Source organism: Daucus carota, chromosome 8, assembly GCF_001625215.2.
Source record: "Daucus carota subsp. sativus chromosome 8, DH1 v3.0, whole genome shotgun sequence".
Classification (NCBI taxonomy): domain Eukaryota; kingdom Viridiplantae; phylum Streptophyta; class Magnoliopsida; order Apiales; family Apiaceae; genus Daucus; species Daucus carota.
In genome coordinates, this window is record NC_030388.2 from 31,928,798 (window position 1) to 31,953,367 (window position 24,570).

General features: G+C 29.6%; 1 protein-coding gene across 1 annotated transcript; it reads left to right on the forward strand.

Moving 5' to 3' along the window:
• The first annotated feature begins 10,514 nt into the window (after positions 1–10,514).
• Positions 10,515–23,915, forward strand: LOC135148377 (uncharacterized). Its single transcript, XM_064083416.1, has 2 exons — positions 10,515–10,701; positions 23,155–23,915. Exon 2 carries the CDS (start codon positions 23,199–23,201, stop codon positions 23,811–23,813), a length of 615 nt encoding a protein of 204 aa, XP_063939486.1. The 5' UTR covers positions 10,515–10,701; positions 23,155–23,198; the 3' UTR covers positions 23,814–23,915.
• Positions 23,916–24,570: the final 655 nt, after the last annotated feature.

Here is a 24,570-nt window from a genome sequence, read left to right on the forward strand (position 1 = left end):
AACTGACCAAAATCCTTGTTTACAATACAATATTTGAACACAATGAGGCATAAAATCTATCATTTTTCTTTCCAACCATAGCCATTAGATAAAGCTAATCTATTGTAAATCGAAAAAATTATCGCTAGCAAGATTTGGAATCTATTGATACCAATTATCAATAATTAAATAAAACGAAAACATTAAAAAATTACCATACAAAGGTAGTTTTTACTTATTTAGTTTTAAAATAATTTTAATTGGTACCTCTTCGAGAGGGTGAATAAGCAAATTTATTAATGACCTAATTAGTAGACAACTGATCATCAAAAGAATGACAAAACTTAGGTATATTCGGAAACATAATACCAGTCTATTGAAAAATTGGTCATAATTTTTGAGACGTGTATACCCTTCCTAAAAAATGGTGTTATGTAGCTTCTCTGTTCAGCAACAGCTCTATGAATTTTCTTTAGTTTTAGGATTTCCTAGAAAAAAGATTAATCAATTATATATATCATTTATCGGGTGTAGAGAAGCAGCGTACCTAAATAGAGGATGTACATTCTCTTTCGCCCCATTGCCAAAATGAAGTCAGAAAAAGGAGTTAAAACTAAAATATCACAATTCTGCCAGATTGATTTTTAAGGCTTTGGGATGGAATCTATGAGAAGAACAAACTGCCATAAGTTAGAATATAAGGAACTTTTATAATACTATATGGACGCATGCAATACTTGTAACCGTCTATGGATGCTGCTTGTTAATGATTAAAGGCAGGTTGCCCGCAACAGTGGTACCAAACTAAGCTTGTCTTGTAAATTAGAGTTTCACTGCAAATCAATTATACAATTGTAAATAAAATCAAATGAATGACTAAAATGAATTTGCCCATATAAACATATTACCTGGTCATATCCAACGCAAATGACGTGCTGATGTACGTCATGCGGAATTTTGGACAATCTATGATGTTCTGAAGGCATGCTCTTCTATTCTCCAGTTTGGTTCCATTCTTGATTGACATGTTGTGCATAATAGCCTCTGTTGATGCTGAAGTGTTACCTTCTGTTCTCCTTCAGAGCTTTGAATATAAAAAGCTGCAACTGGCAGCTTGCGGCATGTGGTCACTGCAGAGGGAGTTTTTGATATCCTTTCAGCTGACACTGCCAAAGCAAGTAAAATCTCTTCCAAGGACAGCTCTAGGCCATAAACACGGGATTTAAAACCTTCCAAGGACAGCTCTAGGCCATAAACACGGGATTTAAAACCCTACAATTAATATTTACAGGAGAAAGAAGCCTAATTAAGGAAGTTGAATATATGCAGAAACTTAAAAGCACCAGATTCATGTGTTGTGATGTGTCCAACATAACTATGTAGAGAGTAAATTAAAGCCAAAAAAAATTAACATAATGCACGACCTGGCTAACAGAATAGCTTATCCAAAATACTATCATAGTAAATCCAAGCTCCTAATGGTTAATAACGTGGTTGAGACACCTGAGATTATCAAGCATTAGATTTTATAACAATAGGCACCACACAGCTGTGAAGTAATTTTAAATTTTAATATAAAATACCTTGTAATGAGAGAAACACCATCACTTTCGTGTGTATTCTTTGATGATTCTGACTACACAACATCGTTGCGGCCTAGGTGACAGATTTTGATCCAAATTTTGCAAGCAGAATTTGTAAAAGAATAGATAACCATTTTTATGAAATAAGAGGCTGAATTGTAAAATTTATATCAAAGTAGTTGCCTAAAATAATAAAATTTTAATAATTTTATTTTATCGAGGGTTTTAAATATTAGTTGAAGTCTATTTCTTTTTATCTAAATTTAAAAATAGTGAGAATTCATTTTCAAACAACATTTTGTTACCTATTTTGGAATTCTATGCTCCGAGTCCCACTACTAAGATGGATTTGTCCGAGTAAAATGTCTCCAAATCTCATCGCAAGAATAAAAAGAAAGGTAGCAGGACAAATTTCCCCTTTTACATAGGAGGACATGTTTCCCCTTTCCGAGATACTTCAACTGAGACAGATGGCAAACTTCGTGAGCAAAATAATTGATGATTTGATTAGTTAATGTGTATGTTATGGATTAATCCGTCTGAAAATGTGCAAAATCCGGTACAGTACAAAATATAACTGGAATGAAGTTGGATCATACCCATAATTAAGTGGACTATTCAGATTGTGTCAAAAGGACATAAGTGGGCACTTATTTGTATTGTTTAAAAAAAAATAGGAAGGGCAGATTATGGGTTAACAATATTTGTCAAGGTAAGAGGACTTTAAACACTCAAAGAAATATTGGTGACATCCTTACCTCCAGCCAGCTGGTGTTCAACAATGTTTGCACTTATCTTTATCAATCTACCAAGTGCATCAATACCCATATACTTCAGATTATGACTGTCACTCTGTAAATATAAATCAATAAAAATACACATATATTTAATACACATTTAAAAATACTTTCATAAAATCATATATCTTCTTTAAGTGTTATAATACATTAAAACTACTGCAGGAAAACCTTTAGAAACTTGGAAACTACATTGGCCGCAGCTTTCAATATTTTTATATTAGAAAAAATAGATGAAATACAACATATGCACTCATATAAAATGGCGTTCTGTATATTGCATGTTGTATCAGACTTACTCATAATGTCACCAACAACCGTATACATATGTCCACTGACCTGCTTGTCACCACTACCGAGAAGTGCTAGTATCTTCAACAACTTGATCTACAAAGTAAATGCAAGGAATAAGATAATATACAACATCCTAAAGATAATATTAATGAGTAGCATAATAAACTGATAATGGTGTAAATATAATCAAGTCCATACTTGCAAGCATATAGAATCTTATTGAATTGGAGTACGATTGAAAGTACCTGAATGAATACATTCATAAAATCATACCCAACAGTTCCATCGATCCATAAAATGATACCTCTGTCTCCCAATTACAGTTTGATATGATAAAAATTGGAAAAAAAAGTCTAATACTACACAAATAAAGAAATGAAAATCAAATAGTCAGTAGTATTATTACATAAACTATTGAGTTATTCATACAATACTGGGATTGATATGCAAGGACTATTTATATTTAGATATTATAACAAACACTTTGTGCTGTATGTAATTAACACTTAAATTAAGAATAAAAACATAATGTTGATTGGATACATGATATAAACTGCAATTCTTCAACATGCCGAGAGGGCGATTTTGAACTACATAAATCAGTTAAGTACTATAAAAGAAACTTATAATCATACACAAAGATTGAAACACAAGCAAGAAAGATGAAAGATGATCTTGTAAATGGAAGATAAAATGCTGTGAGATGATTCAAAATTCTAAAATTGGAACTACTATCCGTAATTGCGAAGAAAAAAGATGATTGAGGCTAAATTATAGGAAGAGATATACTGACGGTGCAGATGGTGCAGAGTCCGTCAGTTTTCAAACCCAGATAAAAACGGGTTAACCCGGATCAGCAACAAATATTATTGTAATCAAGTCGGGTATGGCCCGTTTTGATTTGGATTATCCAAGAGGCCGTGAAAGGACTAAAATAGGATCATATTTGGATGAGATGGTAAAATTGAGGAAGGGTAGTAACGGTCTTTTTCTAATTTCTTTGTATTTAGGAATTAAGAGTATATAGATAGATATGTATTATATTATAATTCTATTATATGTATTTGTATAACTTTTTAATTTTATGTATTGTTAAGTGTAAAAATATTTATAAAAAATAAATAATATAATAAAACTAGTATAATAACTTATATAGTTATTTAACGTCAATTGTGTATTTATAACAAAGAAAATTAGTAAATGTTTTACATAATATAAGTAATTTTTTTTAATTAGTTTTTTCAAGTTTTTATTATTAGAATAGTATCGGTATATATTATTATTATTATATTTTTAATTTTCACTTGTATTAAATAAAAATAATAATTAACTTTTTATTTTTAATTCTTTCAAACCCTTTTTATCAAAAGATAATTAGCTTAAAATCTTTCACTTTAACCTTGATTCTTGCCCTTCTAAATTTTATTTTTTTATTTATAGCATATAACATTCTACCTTAAATCATTTCTACAATATTTAACTTGAAATATTTAAGGTACTATTATTATTGTTGCAAGTATAGATGTATTATTTATGTTTTTTTATAAATAATATTGTTATGTAATATTATGTGAAAATGTTACTTTATTGTTAATCAAATTTTTAAAAAATTATAATATAATAATATAAAAATGTTAAATATTATAATTAATCATTTTTTATTAAAGATATTATTTTGTTTTCAATAATATAGAATAAAAACTAAATAAATTATTTATTTTTATATTTGTAATTAACATTTAAATAATATTTTGAATATAGCTAATGGTTTTAGCTAATACCCACTGGAGCAAAAATCCTTACGGGCTCAATTTTTTTTTTTACCTAATGATGTTTTAGCTAACAGTTTCATCTTTAGCGTTGGAAATGCTTTTACTGCTTCAAAGATGTGCATTTGATTCAAAAAATCGTAAATCAAATTACTTATGGTCTGTTTGGAACTTGGATTTCATTTGAATTCTATTTCAAAAGATTTGATGAATTTGGATTTGGATTTCATTTCAAATCAAGACATTCAAATATTAGTATAAATTTAAGAATTTGAAATGACAACTCAAATCAAATCCTGTCATTTGAAATCCATCATTGACAACTCAAATCCTATCATTTGAAATCCATCATTTCAAATGAAATGCGTGTTTTCAAACGGCTTCTAAAGGAAAATGATTTGATCAGTAATATTATTATCGGAGGAATTAGCTAAAATTGTATGTATATTATATAAAAGTCCGATGCTATATTTGTAATAATGTAACTCAGGCCCCTTCATTTATAAAAATAAATTTCATTTTATATGAAAATATGTATTTTTTTTATGTAAGTATTGAAATATGTGTTGATTTTATATAATTATTAGAAGGACATTTTAGGGCCATCTATTACTATCTCCCTTTTCTAATTTTTTTTCTTATATACTCGCTCAATAATGAGTAATAATTTTTTTAAAAATTTTGTTATAAATATTAATAGATTTAAATCATGAGCCATTCATGATAAAAGTCATAAAATTATATAATAGACCATATAGAGTATTTGAATTTCTGATATTTTTGGTAATATTATAACAAAATTTTAATTATTTAATAATACATATTTTAGCCACGAGCGTTGCAAATTTATTGGGATCATCTGCAAAATTTCAAAGCAAAACCTTAGTCTTTACTTTAATATAGTTAGAGCATCTCCTGGGAAACTCTCTGTGAGCTCAATGAAAAATAAAGAATAAAGAGACTTAATTCAAATAGAGTTCTAGAAATATACTTTAGAGTTAGTTAAAGAAGATGCGAAAATTTGAGAATAGACCACAAATGTTACAAAAAATATATGAATATCTGAAATAATAGAGTTAAGGAAAATGGTCTCAAATATTATTTATTAATGCTAGATAATCTATTATTTTTAATTTTGAAAAAAAAGGGTAGATCATGTAGCGGTTCATTCTTTTAACCTCGGTAAAACACTACATGAAGTAGCATGGCGTTCTATTTTTACCCCAGCATATCATACCGTGTTTTGTTTTTTTACCTCAACAGAGCGTTCTGTTTTTTTTAGTCGCAGCAAACGCTAGACGATATAGTGTTTTTGATAAATATCCAAAACGCTACATAATGCAGCGTTAATAAATGATATTCAAGATAATTATTTGATATTATGGACATTAGTGATTGATATTGTGTAATGGGGTTAACACCGTGAAAAATTAGTGTTTTAACGAGCTCCTTGTGGCGCTCTGGAGATTTAAGAGCTTCCACTCCTTCCTCTTCATTAAAGAAAATCCAAGTGCTCTTAACTTATTATTATTGATTATTATTAAATATAGTATTCACTTTCTTATAATCTTATTAACTTCTGTCTCCGACTTTTCTTTCAAGTAATAAAAAAAATATAAACGTAGATCATCTATAAAAAGTAGGTTGAAATTATCACGATATTGTATGTATTAACTTGTTACCGATTATGTACCATATTATTTTTAAAGAATGATTTAAGAGCCCGATTAAAGAGCATCTCCAACGGGACTCCTAAATCATTATTTAAAAAATAATATAATATGACTCAAAACAAGATAATATATTAAATCGTGCTAACTTTGACGATACTCTTCATACTTGTTCTCGAGAGAAGTGCATTGGAAAAGAAAACTATAATCAATAAAACTATAATCAATAAACAAGGCAAGGACCTAGATATTCTTTAAAGAGAGCATGGAGATGAGAGACAAGTCTTTTGAATTTTTAAACATATCAACTAAATTTTAACTATTCACCTATTTCATAGATTGAAATATATAATTTGCATCCAAAAATTCTACCTCTTACAAACAAGTTTTATTATAATTCCATTCAATAACCTACTAGACTTCACTGATTATAAAAACTTCTCATATACGAATTATATTGTGTTGACCCGAGTAAATAAAAGAATATTTGTTATCCTGAATTTGATATTATTGATGTTATTAGTTGGTTTAAAAAAAATTATACTTAAAGAATTAATAAAAACACAATTATATTATAAAAATAAATAAAATAACTAATAAATAAATATTTAATAAATGACGGGGCTTCTACGCTGGTACAATTACAATAGTTGGACAATTAACGCATTTTTTCCTGCAAGAAAAACCCTACTTGTACGGCCTCACTTTCTTTACCTTCCGCCGCTACATGGCATTCCTCCGCAGGTTTTTTATTTATCCTGTATTCAAGTTTTAATATTCAGTGTATCTGTATTATTGGTCGATTATAATAATGGTTTGTTTAAAATACGAAAATCATTATAAATTAGAAGAGGTAATGAATGATTCATATGATCCTCTCTAGTTGTTTGTTTATGTATGTGTACAATCTATAGCTTCATGATGTATGTGTACAATCTATAGCTTCATGATGTTAAAGCCTCCTGAGTAACACTTCTCAAATTGTCGATTTGTTTTCGAATTTAACATTTTATTTTTATATAATTTCTGAAAACAATGTTTCAAATGAGACCGAAAATTCGAGAGTGACCCGGATGATATATTGGTGTGAAGTGAGTGTCCAATTAGATAATTAACCCGATGAATTTTTTATTCATAAATATTAAATAGGTAATGGCTAGAGGTTACTAAAATAGGTAATGGTTAGAAGATTTGATAATGTGCTAGTGATTTAGGTAATCACTAAAAATAGTATTGGAATACCTCTTTTTTAATACATTACCTAAATACGAGTTTTAGGAACTCATTTAGGTAATGTATTGGACTTGCTATTATATGACCAAAGTATTTGATTCTTAAGGAGTTGAGGTTAGATTAAGTGGTCACTTAGTGCTTGGGTTAACTTGCTATTTTAGCCCACACATCAATATTGCTCCTTTTCTTTTTCAAGGACTAAGCTCCCGTACGACCGATGAAGAACTTCGTTCTGCTTTTGCTCAATTTGGCCATGTAGTAAGGGGTATGTTTCAAGTTACTCTTTGATATGCCTAATAACTATAACCATTAATTTATACAACTTGAGTCTCTTGCAGCTAAAGTCGAATACGACCATAAGAAACAAAAGTCAAAGCTATACGGTTTTGTAACCTACTCTTCACTAGATGCTGCAGCAGCGGGTATTAAAGACATGAATGGCGAATAGGGATGGGCATTCGCCCCGCCCCGCTCGACCCCGATCCGATCCCCGCCCCGTTCGGGTCGGGGATTCGGGGAATTTTTCGGGGGCGGGGCGGGGATCGGGGAAACTTTTAGAAAAAATTCGGGGATCGGGGCGGGGTCGGGGATTGATGTCTCCCCGCCCCGATCCCCGACCCCGATTGTGTATATATATAAATAATAATATATTTGTATATATTATACCAAATATATTATTAAAAATAGATAACTTTTATAATATAATAAAAATTAGAAAATGATCTTTATTTTTATTGATTGATTATAAATATATTGTAATATAATATGTTTTAAATTATCGTTTATTTATATTATAAATCAATTTTAATATGATTTGATATTGAAAATATAAAATAATCATATTTTATTAGTATATTAGGAGTTAGTAGTTTGTTTGTTTATTAAAAAATATATTATATATTATAAAGTTATAATTTTTTTATTAAAAACTAAAATTCTCCGAATCCCCGCGGGGATCCCCGTTCCCCGTTCGGGGCGGGGATCGGGGAGGAAAATAATCCCCGTTCGGGGTTCGGGGCGGGGTCGGGGATGGATATTCAATTCGGGGATCGGGGTCGGGGATAGCACTCCCCGCCCCCGAAGTGCCCCCGTGCCCATCCCCATGCGAAGTAAGTTGACATAGTTGTAACTTTTCTTGTACGATTTGTTAAATATAATTTTTACATATAAGATTTAATGAGTAGGTAATGTCTTCTGATTCTTGAAGGATTTGGCATTTTGTGCTAGATGCCATCACAACTATGTTAATAAGGCCAATTAGTTATGGGCCTTAGAGCATCTCCAATGGGCTCCTCAAACAAGCTCCTAGCTCCAAATTTAAGGAGGATATGAAAAATTAGAACTCCAATGGGCTCCTAGTAACTCTTTAAAAATTTAAGAGCTTCATCTCTCTCCTCTCTTTTAAAGAGCATATAGGTGCTCTTAACTTATTTTATTTGAATAAAATAATCATTTCCTTCTATTTCTATTCATGTCTCTCTAATTCTCTCTCCAACTTTTCTATCAAATAATAATAAAATATGAATAAAGAGCAAGTATAAAGAGTAGGGTTGGAGTTGTCACAATATTCAATGTATTAACTTACTAGGAGTCACATATTATATTATTTTTTAAAGAAGGATTTAAGAGCACCATTGAAGATGCTCTTAGTCCATTAGAATTTTATTCTTAGTATTTGTACTTTACATTGTATCCTTGTTTCATAAGACTTGATTATTGGAATATAAAAAAAATACTGAATGAGTCTCGTCTTGGGTTGCGATCTATAACTTTTCTCCCTTCAGTTGGCAAATCCTTGGGGTATTGGATTTTTTTGCAATTAAGCCACCCAAGTTCATTCTTTTAGTGTTTTATCTCATATTTTCGTCTATTAAATCTGTCCTTCAGAATTTGGACAAGCATTTGAACACAAGCCTGGGGATGGAAAAATTACCAAGATAGTGTTGTAGTAGGGATAAGAACCCAATATTGTACTTAAAAACAGTTGGCCCATATCGGAGCTATGTCATAGTGCATATATTATTTGCAATGTTTGACTATTAGATCTCTGTCTTTAGATGTCAAAAAAATATATATAAATATATATATTTGAGTGCTATGACTGTATTTTTTTTAAATTGGTAGCACGTCCTTTAAAATGCAATTACACATGTTAGCACACGAGGCAACCTTTCTACAAGCGCTATATTCAGCATTCTACCTCTGAATTATGCTAAAAGGCCTACACTCTGACTTGCACTCTGCAGGCAGGAGCACATTGAATTTTTGAATCTTTTATTTTGTACAATTTTCAAGATGGTGTTTAGTTCCCAAAACCTAAGGTGGTGTTTGATTGTTTGGTATTGTTTTCTGGAAGAAAACAACATTTTCATGTTTTCTGTTTTATAAAATTGTTTTCTAGTTATTCAGTGCATGTTTGGCTTTATAACTAAAAAAATGTTTTATGTTTTAAAAAACATAAAAAACAGTTTTCAGAAAACAAATGTGGTGTTTGGTCCTATTTTTAAAAACAATTTTCGGAAAATTAATAACTAGAAATAATTTTAAAAAACAGAAAAAAGAAAACATATAAACGTTGTTTTCCGACAACAATACCAAATGCCACCTTATTTATAGGAAACTATTTTTAAAAACAGGACCAATGTCCACATTTGATTTTTTGAAAATTGTTTTTATGTTTTTAAAGTAGAAAACAGTTTTTTAGTTATGAAGCCAAACACGCACTAAAGAACTCAATTATATATGATCTATTAATTACACAAGTGTAGTAGAGGATAAAGATTAAAACAAGTCGTCCATTGACTGTACTCTCTAATACTCCCTCCATTCCTAAATAATAGTCGCTTTGACTTTGTGCACGTAATTTGAGGTGTCCAAAAAATATACTTCTACATATTATTTTTCAAATTTTCTTTTTCTGAATAAAAGTTTGACATCTATATTTTTATTCAAAAAAAGAAAATTTTAAAAATAACATGTAGAAATATGTTTTTATTGCACCTCAAAATACGTGCAAAAAGTCAAAACGACTATTATTTAGGAACGGAGGTAGTAGTGTTTACTCTGCATAAAAAACTAATGTTAACTACATATTAAGTTTTAACCTCTCATCTTCATTTGTTCGATATCATATTATTGTGATGGTGCAGTTTAAAAGTTTTATAATGTCATCATCACTGATAAATTTTATTAGTTGTCAAAGCTATTCCGGAATCTTTTTTGTTGCAGTTTCTTAATGGTTGGGTTATATTTGTGGAGTATGAAAGGCCAAACCACGTAGTTCCTAGACCATATACTACTATTTTTCCGGAAAAAAGAAACTGCAGCAATTATGGTCCTGCCTGCTTCAATTCATTCCAGGTCTCTCCCTTCGGAGGTAGTTGACCAGCCACCCATGTAAAGTTTTTTTCTTTTCAATAAATCTGAATTAAAATAAAATCGTATTACTGTAATAGCTTTAATAGCCATAAAACCATGCATACCTAATTTTCTTGTTAATGAATTGGACTATATTGTTACTTATAGATTAAAAAATTATATTTAAAAAAGTTTGTAAGTTTGTAACTTAAAAAGTTTTTATTTGATCTTATCCTTATATATATATATATATATATATATATATATATATATATATATATATATATATATATGGGAGGGTTCCGGTACAAACTTACAAACTTTTTTTAAATTTTTTTTTATTTTTCGTATGTGTTAATCATTAGTTATATAAGGTATCCATGTTGAAAATAATTGAAAATTCACCATTATTCCAATAGAAAACATATAAATAAATTATGCGTTCAACACATATATAATTTGAGTTCAACATTTTTTAACATATTTTGTTGAACATGGTTAAAATTGTGTTGGAGAAGTACATAAACTAAGTTTTAAACATAAGAACCAAGTTAAATGCATTATATAACCAATATTTATTTTTCTAAACCCTACCCAAACCCCAGAAATGTAGTTTAAACAACTCTATAAATATATTCAACACAATGATAATTAGTGTTCTACACTCGATGTTGAATCCCAGTTACAAATGTGTTGAATGCACGATTTATTTATGTATTATTTTAAAAGTTGTGATGTTTTTTCAATAATTTTCAACATGGATCATTTCTATAACTAAAGATTAACACGTTGGGAGAATAAAAAAAATTCAAAAAAAAAAAACTTTGTAAGTTTGTAACTTAAAAAAGTTTTTATTTGATCATATCCCTATATATATATATATATATATATATATATATATATATATATATATATATAGAGTAAGGTTCGAGGGAGAACCTTACTATCAAGAGAACCGAGAGAACTCCCTTAGATGCCGTTCATTCATTAGATAAAATTTATTTATTACCATTTTTAAATTCAATCAGAATATATCCAAATCTAATATCAACAGTGGCAGATTCGGACGAAATCTGTTTATGAATATTTTCATATCTTTTATATTTGGTATTTTCCAATCTCAAGCTGTAAAGTAAATAACGTAAATTATTACAGAATCCGGAATCCAAATCTTGTAGTTTTAAAATATCTTCTATTTTTGGTATTCCTGACAACTCAACATATCAATCATCAACTTAAATCAATCCACATATTGTTGTGTATATCTAGTCGCAATTCACAGATAACCTTAAGATATTTTAAATTATTTTATAACAAATTCTACCTTATTTAAAAAGAACACATAACAAAATCGTATATTATATGTTAATAATTAAAGAAACATCTAGAAAAACTTTTAGTAGAATCTTAATGTATTTATTAAATAAACTTAATCAAATATTTGATAGAATCTTAAAGTATTTATTAAAAATTTAATCATATAATTAAAAAAGTTATATTAAATGTTATATCGTTAATAGAACCTTTAATACAATATCAATAAAATTACTAAAAAAATCTCTAATAGACATAAATTATACTAAAAATCTTTCATTATATAGAAATTTTAATTCATCAATTTGTAGAATCTTCATTAACATGTGACTAAATGATTTGAAATAGTAGAATCTTCATTATCATTAATATTTCTAATATTTAGAAATTAAAATTTTAAAAATAGGTTTAATATTAAGATAGTAGAATTATCAGTGAAACACTTAATAGAATCTTAATACCATCAATGTGACACTGAGTACAGCATCAATAAAATTTTAACTAGAATCTAATACACATTAAAAGTATATCATAAATCTTGATTATCAAAATAGAAAGTTTAATACGTCAATAAAGAATCTTCATTAATGTATCTCTAAAAAATTTTAATTTAAATTAAATTTTATTTCAGAAGATCACATAACAAAACTATATAAGATACATCACCAAATAACGAAACACCTAATAAAAAATTTAGTAGAATCTTAATGTACATGTTAAAAATACATCTCATCACATGATCTAAAACAATATATTGAATTCTGTATGTTAATGGAACCCTTATTAAAATTTTAATCTTATTATTAAAAATTTCTTATGCACAATAATAATTATATTATAGATTGATATACATATGACCGACTAACGAAACACCTCATATTATTTCAAAAAAAAAAACGAAACACCTCATATTTTTTTATATAAAATATTAATAAAATGAGGGAATTATATAATAGAATTTAATAGAGAATAAATTATTTTTTTTAGAATTATTGTGGTGAAAATTTTATCAATTAAGATTCTCTAAAATATTTTTTAGAATGCCTTTTAGATTGTTCTAGATTTTAGAAAAACAGTTTTTAGATATTCTTGTTGAAGATTCTCTAGAGTATTTGGAAATTACATAAATTAAGATTCTCTAAAGTGTTTTTTATCGAAGATTCTCTACGATGTTTCAATATATTTTTCAGTATATAAGACTGTTGTATATTACATATGCTCGACTAACGAAACATTTAATAAAAATTTTAGTAGAATCTTAAAGTATGTATTAAAAACTTAATCATATAATTAAAAAAGTTATATTAAATTTATATTTTTAATAGAATCCTTATTACAATATTAATATAATTATTAAGAATCTCTAATACACATGAAATTATATTAAAAATCTTTCATTATATAGAAATTTTAATGCATCACTTTGTAGAATCTTCAATAACATATCACTAAATGATTCTAGAATAGTAGAATCTTCATTTTCATTTACAATTCTAAAAATATATTTAGTAATTAAAATCTAAAAAATATATTTAATATTAAAATAGTAAAATTATAAGTGAAATACTTAACAGAATCTTAATATAGTCAATGTGACACTTAATAAAGTATCAATATAAAAATCTACTAGAATCTTAATTTACTAGAATCTAATACACAATAAAAATATATCATAAATCTTGATTATCAATATAGAAATTTTAATACATCAATAAGGAGGATCTTTATTAATGTATTATTAAATGATATTAAATTAAATCAAATTAAATTTTATTGAAAAAGATCACATAACAAAACTATATAATATGTATGACCAAATAATGGAACACCTAATAAAAGTTCTAGTAGAATCTTAATGTACTTACTAAAATACACTTAATCACATAATTTTAAAAAAATTATTAATACAAGACAAGCCCTTAGCAACATAATTTAAGTCACACTATCAGTTGATGTTGTGCAAGATTTTCATTAGGTATTCTGCTTCTAAATTCTAGTAGGTGTTTTATTAAGTATTGAAGTATAAGTAATTAAAAAATGTAATTCACTATGCAAAGAATATACAAATAGTTTCCAAACATAATCCACATGTTGTTTGATTGATGTTTCAATCTTAAATTTCTTAAAGATTCTTACCCGTGAAATGGAAAGGTTGTGTAATTGATAGCATATGGCAGCTGTTACAAAAATACCACTGTGCAATTAATAGAAATATTCCATAATTAAATTTCTTAATTTAAGAGCCATTAGATTTGACAATCTCATCAACGGTGGATATAATGGTTCTCTGGTTCTCTCGATTAATTGGGTTCTCCCAGGATCTTACTCCTATATTATATATATATATATATATATAGGGATAGGACCAAATAAAAACTTTTTTAAGTTAAAAACTTACAAACTTTTTTTTATTCTCCCATCGTGTTAATCCTTAGTTATATAAAGTATCCATGTTGAAAATTCTTGAAAAAACATCATAATTTTTAAAAATAACGCATAAATAAATCGTGCGTTCAACATATTTGTAACTGAGGTTCAACATCGGGTGTAGAACGCTAATTATCATTGTGTTGAATATATCTATAAAGATGCTTAAACTATACCTCTAGAGTTTGGGTAGGGTCTAGAAACGTAAATATTAGTTATATAATACGTTTAACTTAGTTCTTATATTGAAAAATTAGTTTATGTACTTCTCCAACATAATTTTAATCGATGTTCAACAAAATATGTTAAAAAAATATTGAACTCATATTATATATGTGTTGAACGCATCTATATAATTCTTAAAGCATGAGTCATTTTTTAAGTCTGCTTTGGTAATTTCACATTCTCTTGGATCAACCCGTTAAGCTCCGGATCGACCCAGCAGCTTTCTCATTCAAATTAACACTATGAAAGCATATTTCGGGTTTTTATGCGACCCACCCGATTTCCACTGGATATGCAGCATGTTCCTGCCATATCAGGAGCGTTGCATTTAATGTTGTTCCTTCGATCATGCCACTCATTACGCTTTTTGTATGACAAGTCTAATTATTTTTGGTATGTTTTCAAATAAAATTTATACCTAAATTTTAGTATATTCTAAAAGGAATACAAAAAATCATATGTGACACAAAACAAATGATGTCCCAATCGTAATGAGATGAGATTTTTGGTATGTTATCAAACAAATTTTTATATAGAAAATCATGTTTACTGATATTATTGACTAGAATATCCATTAGTGATACGGTGTTTTTATTTGTGAGTTCCTTTTCATTGAAAAGAATATCAATCACCAGTGATCTTCTTCAACATTCCTTCTAATTTAAATACTTGATATCTTTGTTATTATCAATTAGCACGACAAAATTATCAAATTATGAGCTGCTTCTACTCTAAATCTTTCTTTACATACCTTTATACAATTTAGTTAAAGCAGCTGTGATATCCTTCCGATTGAATACAGAAGGAATGCATGATCAGACATGCAAAATCAGTGGCTTTGACCGTGTTTCCTCATTTAATACATCAATGCTATAAATAAAGATGCAGAATTGTCATCTTTCTCCAAGGCTCCTGCAGGACACGCCAATCATACAGGTTGTGTTTTCTTTTGTCATAGTTACTATGTTCTTGAGTGCTTTCTTTCATACACACTCTTCAATGTGCTGACCCCGTATTTTTACATATATTTCTTCCAGTGATGAGCTTCCACGAACATATCTTCTCTATTGACACAAGTAAGCTGACATGGACACTAAAGGTGAGGGTTACAAGGATGTGGCCGACACTTGATAATCAAGGCAACGTTGTTAGCCACAATATGATTATTCAGGATTGTTTGGTAAGCGTCTTTTTCCCTTTTTTTGCATGGTCGAAGTGTTGCTTTACATTTGAAAATTGTTCCAAATTTGCTGGACATGCACATTCACGCAATTGTAAGGCCAGAAATATGGAATCAAATCAATCCTAATGTGCTTGAGGGAGGTTTATACATTATAAGGAATTTCCAGGTGCTTCCTCCACAGGGCCGTCTTAGGCCAGTAAGAATTAACAAATGTATTTTATTGATCCTGACCACCACCATTAATGCTATTCCCGTCGACGACTTTGCTATTCGTTTGCATAAGTTTGAAATTGCACCACTGTCCATTCTAGAGGAACTTATTGAATCTGATGATCCAGAGTACAAGCCACGTTATGCAGCAGGTATGAACAATTTTATACATTATAATACCTTATGTACTATATTAGGTAAACAATATATTGATGTTTCGAGCAGACGTGGTGGGAGTTCTTCATGCGCTATAACCTATCCGGATTATAAGGTCAAGTAATATTGACAAGCATGTCGTCCGTTTCTCTATATCCGATGGCAGGTTTATTTTTTTCGAAAGCTCTATCACGTGCTAATTACTATCATTTTCTGTCAACTATACTATATTGGACGAATTAAGTTTTTCACTGTAACATGTAGTGATTCGTGCTAATTACTATCATTTTCTGTCAACGTGCTAATTATTTTGCTGGTTCTGTCTCGAGTCTTGTTTCCGAGTCCGTTTTCGTGTCCGATAGGCTGTGCATTACTGAGTCACTTTTCAAGGTTTATTACTGAGTCGTCCGAGTTCAGAATTGTGGTTTGAGTTGGCTGTTCTGAAGTTGTATGTTGCTTGCGGTTTCGCAGAGTCGTAGTATGTCGAGTCTGGTACTAAGTTTGTTTTGTACTCGAGTAGCCGAGTTGCTGGGTTTTGTATTTTACTGCTGCGTTTAGGCTGTGATTTGTAACTCTTTGTTCCATTTATTTGGTCGTGTCTTAGCTCCGTGCCTTCGTGTTATTTCGAGCATTTTGTGGTGTGAAGTCAATATGGTTTATAATGAGTTTTCGAGGCTTGCTTTTGCTGATTTTGAATCTTGTGTTAATTAGTTTTGGTGGGTTAATTAAGTTGTTAGTCCTGCGTAGATTTTATAATCAGAACAACAAGTAAATGGCCTGGTTTCATAGTGGATTTTGATAATTACAAAAGCTGAGTTTTGTTTGTCTGTTTGTTTTATTTTTTGTTTCCTTCTAGTTTCTTTTACTTTTTAATTTTGCTTCGAATTCAAATTGGAAGTTCATATTTTAATCAATTATTGTTTTAACTTTGATCTTTTAATTAGTTAATTTAGATTTAAACTATTTCTTTAGTTTTTAATTAGAATAAATCATAATTTCCCAAAATTTCAAAATATTGTTCTAATTCGCCTAGGTTAAAGATTAAGGTTGCGAAAATAATTTTAATCTCTGTGGACGAATCTTAAATATTAAAACGGTGATCGTGCGCTTGCGATTATTTTTAAAATCTCTTTTCGAGCACATCAAGAGTTAGAGGACTAGATCAGGTTATATATCTTACGTTAATTTATCTAAAAAAAATATAAATTTATGTATATTTGTTTTATAATAAATAATAAATATTTCTTTTATAATATATGATATATAATATATATGGAAAGATTTATGTACAAGATCTGTCTATTTCTTAGACTGATTTTCATTGAATTGAATTTGACTTAACAATCCTACCGTTCCTATACAAAACTTATTTGTTTTTTTATTAGAAAATGGTAATTATATTTGTATTTTTTTGGAAAATTATTTAAGGGTCTTATATCTATGCGACCTTTAAATTGACTTTGTACGTGTCCTGGTTTTTCAACAAAACTAATTACCATTTTTTGATATGTAAAATAATATGTTTAAAAAAATAGATACTTGGATATTGTTTGCAAAATTAAATTCTGTGTAATAAAATCCACAGAGGTGTTGAAATAAAAATGTAAATATTTTTTATACTTTATTTTCGAAATGATTATATGTATTAGAATATCATCGTGATATAATTTTTAGTGTAAAGATATGTCTTTCAAACTACGGAGAAAGATTTATGGGATATTCCCCGTTCTTTAAATGTCATGAGAGATCTTATGACTATAATAATCTAAGTTACAAATTACTTACATTTAAATATGGTTATCAATCATCTTAATTGATCTGGTAAAAAAAATAAGATCAATTGCATAAATACCCTTCTGACATACCTGTTAATAACTACCACAATATTTCATATTTATAAAAACATGTCTATTTCCAGTTAATATCATATCTTGATCGTAATAAATTTGACTGGAATATGAAAACTGATTTGCTCGAAATTTCAAGATCAACGATTATACAACACCATCACTCTATATATACACAACTATTTATACCACATATAGTTGTCACAAAAAATCCACAGCAATGGATAGTTGCATACATATGCTCAACAACTCAACGCTTGAATGGAGAATCACAGTGCGTGTTACAAGGGTTTGGCCAAGAATTTCTGAGTTAACAGAGGTTGTTAGAGGATACAACTATATTCTCCTTGATCGCCATGTAAGATGTTCTCCTTAATCTGGTATACATATTACAACTGCCTACCACTTTTAAAGTTTTATTAGATCAGAAATTGTTTATCAGTACTTCTTTGGAAAAAAATAATTTACATACGTTGCAATTTATTGATAATTTTTTTTGGTGTTGTGAAACACAGAATCATTGTATTCATGCACGGGTTAACAATGATATCTGGCAGTCTCTTGACTGTTTGATAGTGGAAGGAGGCCTCTATGAAATATCAACTTTTGCTCTCACGAACTCTTTTGCCTTTTTACGGCCCGTTTCTTTTACAAGATCCATTCGTTTCTTGAATGTCACCACTGTCCAGCCATACATGGATACCAGCCTTAGCTTTCCAGAACATGGTTTTGAATTTGTATCTGTCGATGAAGTACAACGTATTGCTGAAAGAAACAATGCTGATGAATTACCATTCCATACCATAGGCATGTTATGCAGTCAACTTTTTATTCCTCCAAGCTATTCCTTTCTCATTGTATGATACATTTATGGTATTGTTTGGCTACAGATGTGATTGGTGTTGTCGAGAATCCTGGCCAGGTGTCAATGATTTGAACCATCAATGGCGATCGTCATGTCCATAAATTTCGAGTCACTGATGGACATATGTTTGTTCGAGTTACCCTGTTTGGAAGCATACTGCAAACCAGCAACATGCTAATTACTGCTAATCTGCAGACTCCTATTGTTATTGTGTTGATGTGTCTCTTACATTCATTCATGATATAATATATGCTAATTGTGACTAACAACAGGCCTTTTATCATGAAGGTGATGAAGGTGTAGACAACTACCATTTGACGGCATGCCCATGGACTCGGATTTACATAAATATGGATACCGATGATTCTCGTGACATGAGAAACGAGTTAGTTGGCATTACTCATTAAGATTATTAAAGTAAAATTTTCAATAGTTAGAGTACGTTCATAGACTTATTGTTTGAAATTCATAGGTACTGGCGCAATTATCTGGGAATATGACACTACATTCAACGCATGCATCGTCGTCAATGAGAAAATGATTTTCTGTTGATTTATCTTCTTTGGTTTTGAAATAATTATTTATTACTGTAATAATTCTGCAATTGAGCAGTACAAACTTTGCGCTAGCTATTTTGGCCTTTTGGTTGTTTGAAGATTGAACTATGAGAGAATTTACTCTTATTGTGTTTGGATGTTTTAATAATATATTTAATAAGTTTTGTGGACTATATTTGTGCAGAACTGATGTTTCTTTGTATTCAATTGGGATTTTAAATTATGCTACAAAATCAGGTGGTATTCAACTGGGATTCTAAATTATGCTTTAAAATCCGATAGTATTTAATTGGTATTGTTTAAAATCCATTAAAATCTGATAATATTCAAATGTTGATGGATATTTTTGGATTTTATAAAATGATGAATTGTGTGGCAGTCTTCAGTGTATTTTAAGTTTTTTGAAATCCCACCAAAATCAATGGGATTTTAAAGCATTGTGCTTAAATCCTATCAACTCTGCCACATTTTATCAAGAATCCGCACAAAATCAAAATCACATACAATCCATTAAAATCCCAATCGAATACACCCCCGTAAGTTTAAAATTATTTCTGTTTATAAATAAAAAGATTTATATAGTCCGCGTCGTTATAATTTTTGTTGCGTGATTTTATTTTTTTTCAATCAAATTCATATATATTATCTTTAACATTTACAACGTACTTATCGCCAATAACATAACACGATCATTATGACTCTTACATACGTTACCTTTCATAACTTATATTTTATATCATACTGTTTGTTAATAAAAAATGTATAGCTTACCTAGCTAGATAAAATAAAACAAAAAATCATATCCGTGTGCGAAGCACGGACCAAAATGCTATGAGCAAATTTTCATTTAAATAACTTAACAATATAATTTTTTACATAGAATTAATTGTAATTTTGTTATTTTAGTTAAGATGCGAGGGGTCGCCGTTAGGCGACCCCAAGAAATTTTAATTATATAGTCATTATTATTTTCAAGTTTTTATAAATATTATAGAAACAATTACCTAATATTTTTTATTATTTTAAGCATACAAATAATGATTTGATAATAGATCCATAAACTTATAAATATTTATTCCAAACTTGAAATATTATTATTATATTAAATATTTGGTTATATTAATAATACTAATGAAAAATCTATTTTTTTTCCCGATAAGCAAAGATAAATTAGATTGCCAAACGGCACTTACAATAGAAAAGATCCTAGAAGAAACCAAAAAGGACAAAAGAAAACAATAGCTAAAAATTAAAGAACCAATCCATGTCCATGCCTCTGAATCTCCCTGACCAGAAGATTCACCGACTTCAAAAGTAGAGGGCACAGAGTTGAGAAAGTCTGCAAATTGAGGAATGTCCAAAGCCAGCCTATCCTCTTCTGAATCAGTTAAAACATCCTTCCACATCACATCCTTTCCTTTCTCGACAGAAATCTCTGCAGGAGCCAACTGACCATTTGATTTGATCGTCTCATCATACAAATCTCCTTTTGCAGCTTGAGACATCAGATCCTCCAGGGCCTTTTCTTCAATCTGCACAAACTTGGAGGAGCCTTGCACGGGTTCTTCAGGAGGGGACCCTTGCTCCACTTCACCTCTTCCGAAGTTAGGCTTGATTTCAAAGATGGCGAGGTTTGGACCTAAACCAATATCCATGTCTAGAATGTCCACCAGGAAGCCAAACGGGGAAGGGACTTCAACCAAACAAGTGTGATGGCGGAAGCCATGCTCAGCTAAGAATTGAGGAGCCCAGTTCCTGGTGGGGAGCGCCGTTATAATTTCTGTTGCGTAATTTTTTTTCCAATCGAATCGTGTATATTATCTTTAATGTTTTCAATGTACTGACCGTCAATAACATAACTCGAGTATTTTGACTATTATATATGTTGGTTTTCATAACTTATATCTCATATCATATTGTTTCTTAATAAAAAATGTATAGGTTAACTTGATAAAAAACAAAAAATCATACATGTGTGCATAGCACGGGCCGAAATGATATGAGCATATTTTTATTTTTATTTTATTTTTTGACAAATGAGCATATTTTCATTTAAATAATTTAAGAATAAAATTTTTTGCATGCAGTTTATTATATTTTTTTTGTTATTTTATTTAAGATACGAGGGGTATCTGTTAGGCGACGCCGAGAAATTTTAATTTTATATTCATTAATATTTTCATGTCTTTTATAAATAGTTTAGAAACAATTACCTAATATTATTTTATTATTTTAACTATACAAATAATGATTTGATAATAGATCCATAAACTTATAAATTTTTATTCCAAACATGAAATATTATTATTATATTAAATATTTGGTTATATTAATGATACTAATGAAAAATCTATTCCGTGATAAAATCAATACAGAATTTATTCCATTATAGATATTTATCACGTATATCTTCTTATTATCAATTTTCAGTATAGGCAATAATTGGAGCATATAGTTTTAGTAATGTAACTGAATTGTGACTACATATGTATTCCTTTATTGATGTATTCTTTTAAAGTTAATTATTTTTTAACCTATTTATCAATTTTTATTAATGACGGAGGATACTCTATCATCAGCATATTCACCTAATTTTATAATTAAGAAATGGATGGAAACTTTATAATCTGCATAATCAGGTTAAGTTTATAATTATTCATGTTTCTAAATACAAAGATTTATATAGTCCGCGTTGTTATAATTTCTGTTGCGTGATTTTATTTTTTTCAGTCGACATTCGTATATATTATTTTTAACATCTTCAACGTACTGATCACCAATAACATAACTCGAATATTTTGACTCTTACATACGTGCCTTTTATAACTTATATCTCATATCATACTGTTTGTTAATAAAAAATGTATAGGTTAACTAGGTAAAAAACAAAAAATCATACCCGTGTGCCTAGCACAGGCCAAAATAACTAGTTTGACCGCGTCGATTACCCGTCAGATTTGGGGTTAATCAAGACAGAAAGTATAAGTTAAGTTGATAAAAAAATCAAAGAATCAATACCCGTGTGCGTAGCACGGGCAAAAAATGCTAGTAAAGTTTGTAAGTTTGTAAGTTTGTACCAGAACCCACCCCTTATATATATATATATATATATATATAGGGATAGGATCAAATAAAAACTTTTTTAAGTTACAAACTTACAAACTTTTTTTTATTCTCCCATCGTGTTAATCCTTAGTTATATAAAGTATCTATGTTGAAAATTCTTCAAAAAAATCACAATTTTTAAAAATAACGCATAAATAAATCGCGTTTTCAACACATTTATAACTGGGGTTCAACATCGGGTGTTGAACACTAATTATCATTGTGTTGAATATATCTAAAAAGATGTTTAAACTATACCTCTGGGGTTTGGGTAGGGTCTAGAAACATATATATTAGTTATATAACATGTTTACCTTAGTTCTTACATTTAAAAATTAGTTTACGTACTTCTCCACCACTATTTTAATCGATGTTCAACAAAATATGTTAAAAAAATGTTGAACTCAAGTTATATATGTGTTGAACAAAAAAAGTTTGTAAGTTTGTAAGTTTGTACCAGAACCCTCCCCTATATATATATACCGTTAAATACTTAAATGAAGCTGCTACTTATATTAGTTCTTTTTTAGTACTCAAGTCTTTCGTATAAAACATGATGCTTTGAAACTACTTTTGCTGACAGACTCTGCTAAGAGTGAAGAAGCCAAAAAAGGATATGATTCTGTGATGTCTAAATTTAATCACACCAATGAAAAGCAGGACGCGAGGAAACAATTCATAGAAAAAGGAATGAAAGAAGAATCTGATCCGACACTAACAACTAAATGTATCAGGGAAGTGGTGGACAAACAATGCATGAGAAAAGGAACTGTTAATATGAATGACCTTTTGGCTACCATGCCCAGCGAAGCTACCTTGTCTGCTGCGACTGCATCAAAGATGAGTCAACATATGCCAAGGAAAGACATTCAAAGTGAAATTGATGACAGCGCTGCTTCTGGTGATAATGCTCTAGTGTCCAGTACGAGGTTACAAAGCGACTCTCAAACTTCTTCGGAGAGTATTAAAAAATTTAAGAATGTTAATGAGCAGTCTTTAAAGTTAGACGAGTCGATTGCCATTCTGGCAGGAGTTTGCAAAGCTATGCTTGATGATCAGAAGCTTCCCGTCAACGTTGAAGAGTTGTGGGGTGTTATAAATGAGATGGAGTTGAATGATAACCTAGCTGGTGATGCTTTTGTGTTCCTGTTAGAAAGACCTGTGCATGTAAAAGCCCTTATGTCTACTCCCATTGGCATTCGCAAGTCGATACTTGTGAAAATGATAAGAGGTGCCAAGTAGATGATTATGGAGGAACTCATTAATTAGAGATAATTGCTGATTTATATAAAAATATTTGCAGAATATTAGAGGTTAATTTATATAAAATTTCCCTTCTGATCATTACCCAATAATTGCATTTAAGTTACTAAAACTGTTATATGGTGCACAGAAATTTTCAGCATTCGAGTTTACAAAATTTACATGATTTCTACTCATGAAAACAGCAAGGGATAAAAGTGAAGTGCAGCTGGAGAATCTGTTTAGTATGCTACACCATTCATCTGTATTGTCAGATTTTTAAGATGCAACATGATAATTTTGAAAATTCTGAAGAGAACTAAATTGAATGTGATTAGGAGCCATTTCATTGCTTTATAAAGTATCAAGTTATAATTTTGTTAAGTAGTGTACAAAGTTTGAGGGTAAGTTAAAAGCTACAGACTAATAGCTGTTGAGGGGTATGCTCTTTGTAGATGTTCAATGATGATAAGCAGTGCTCAGAAGTTCCCTGAATATTTTGTTCTGCAAATAGACTATCAGGATCACAAAACGTCTCTGATCTGCACTGTACACCACAAAATGACCCTTTTCGACTCTTGTTGATGTGTTGACATACACCATCTGCTCTGGCTGTCGGTTATGTCACTCTTTTCCGGCTCAAGGTAGCCTGCTTTTGCCATTTCCTTGCCAATTTCAGGAGTTTCTTTGGAGTGATCATGTTATTTTTAGTAGAACAGATACAAGATTTAGCTCAGAAGAGGAGAAAGTTGAACTC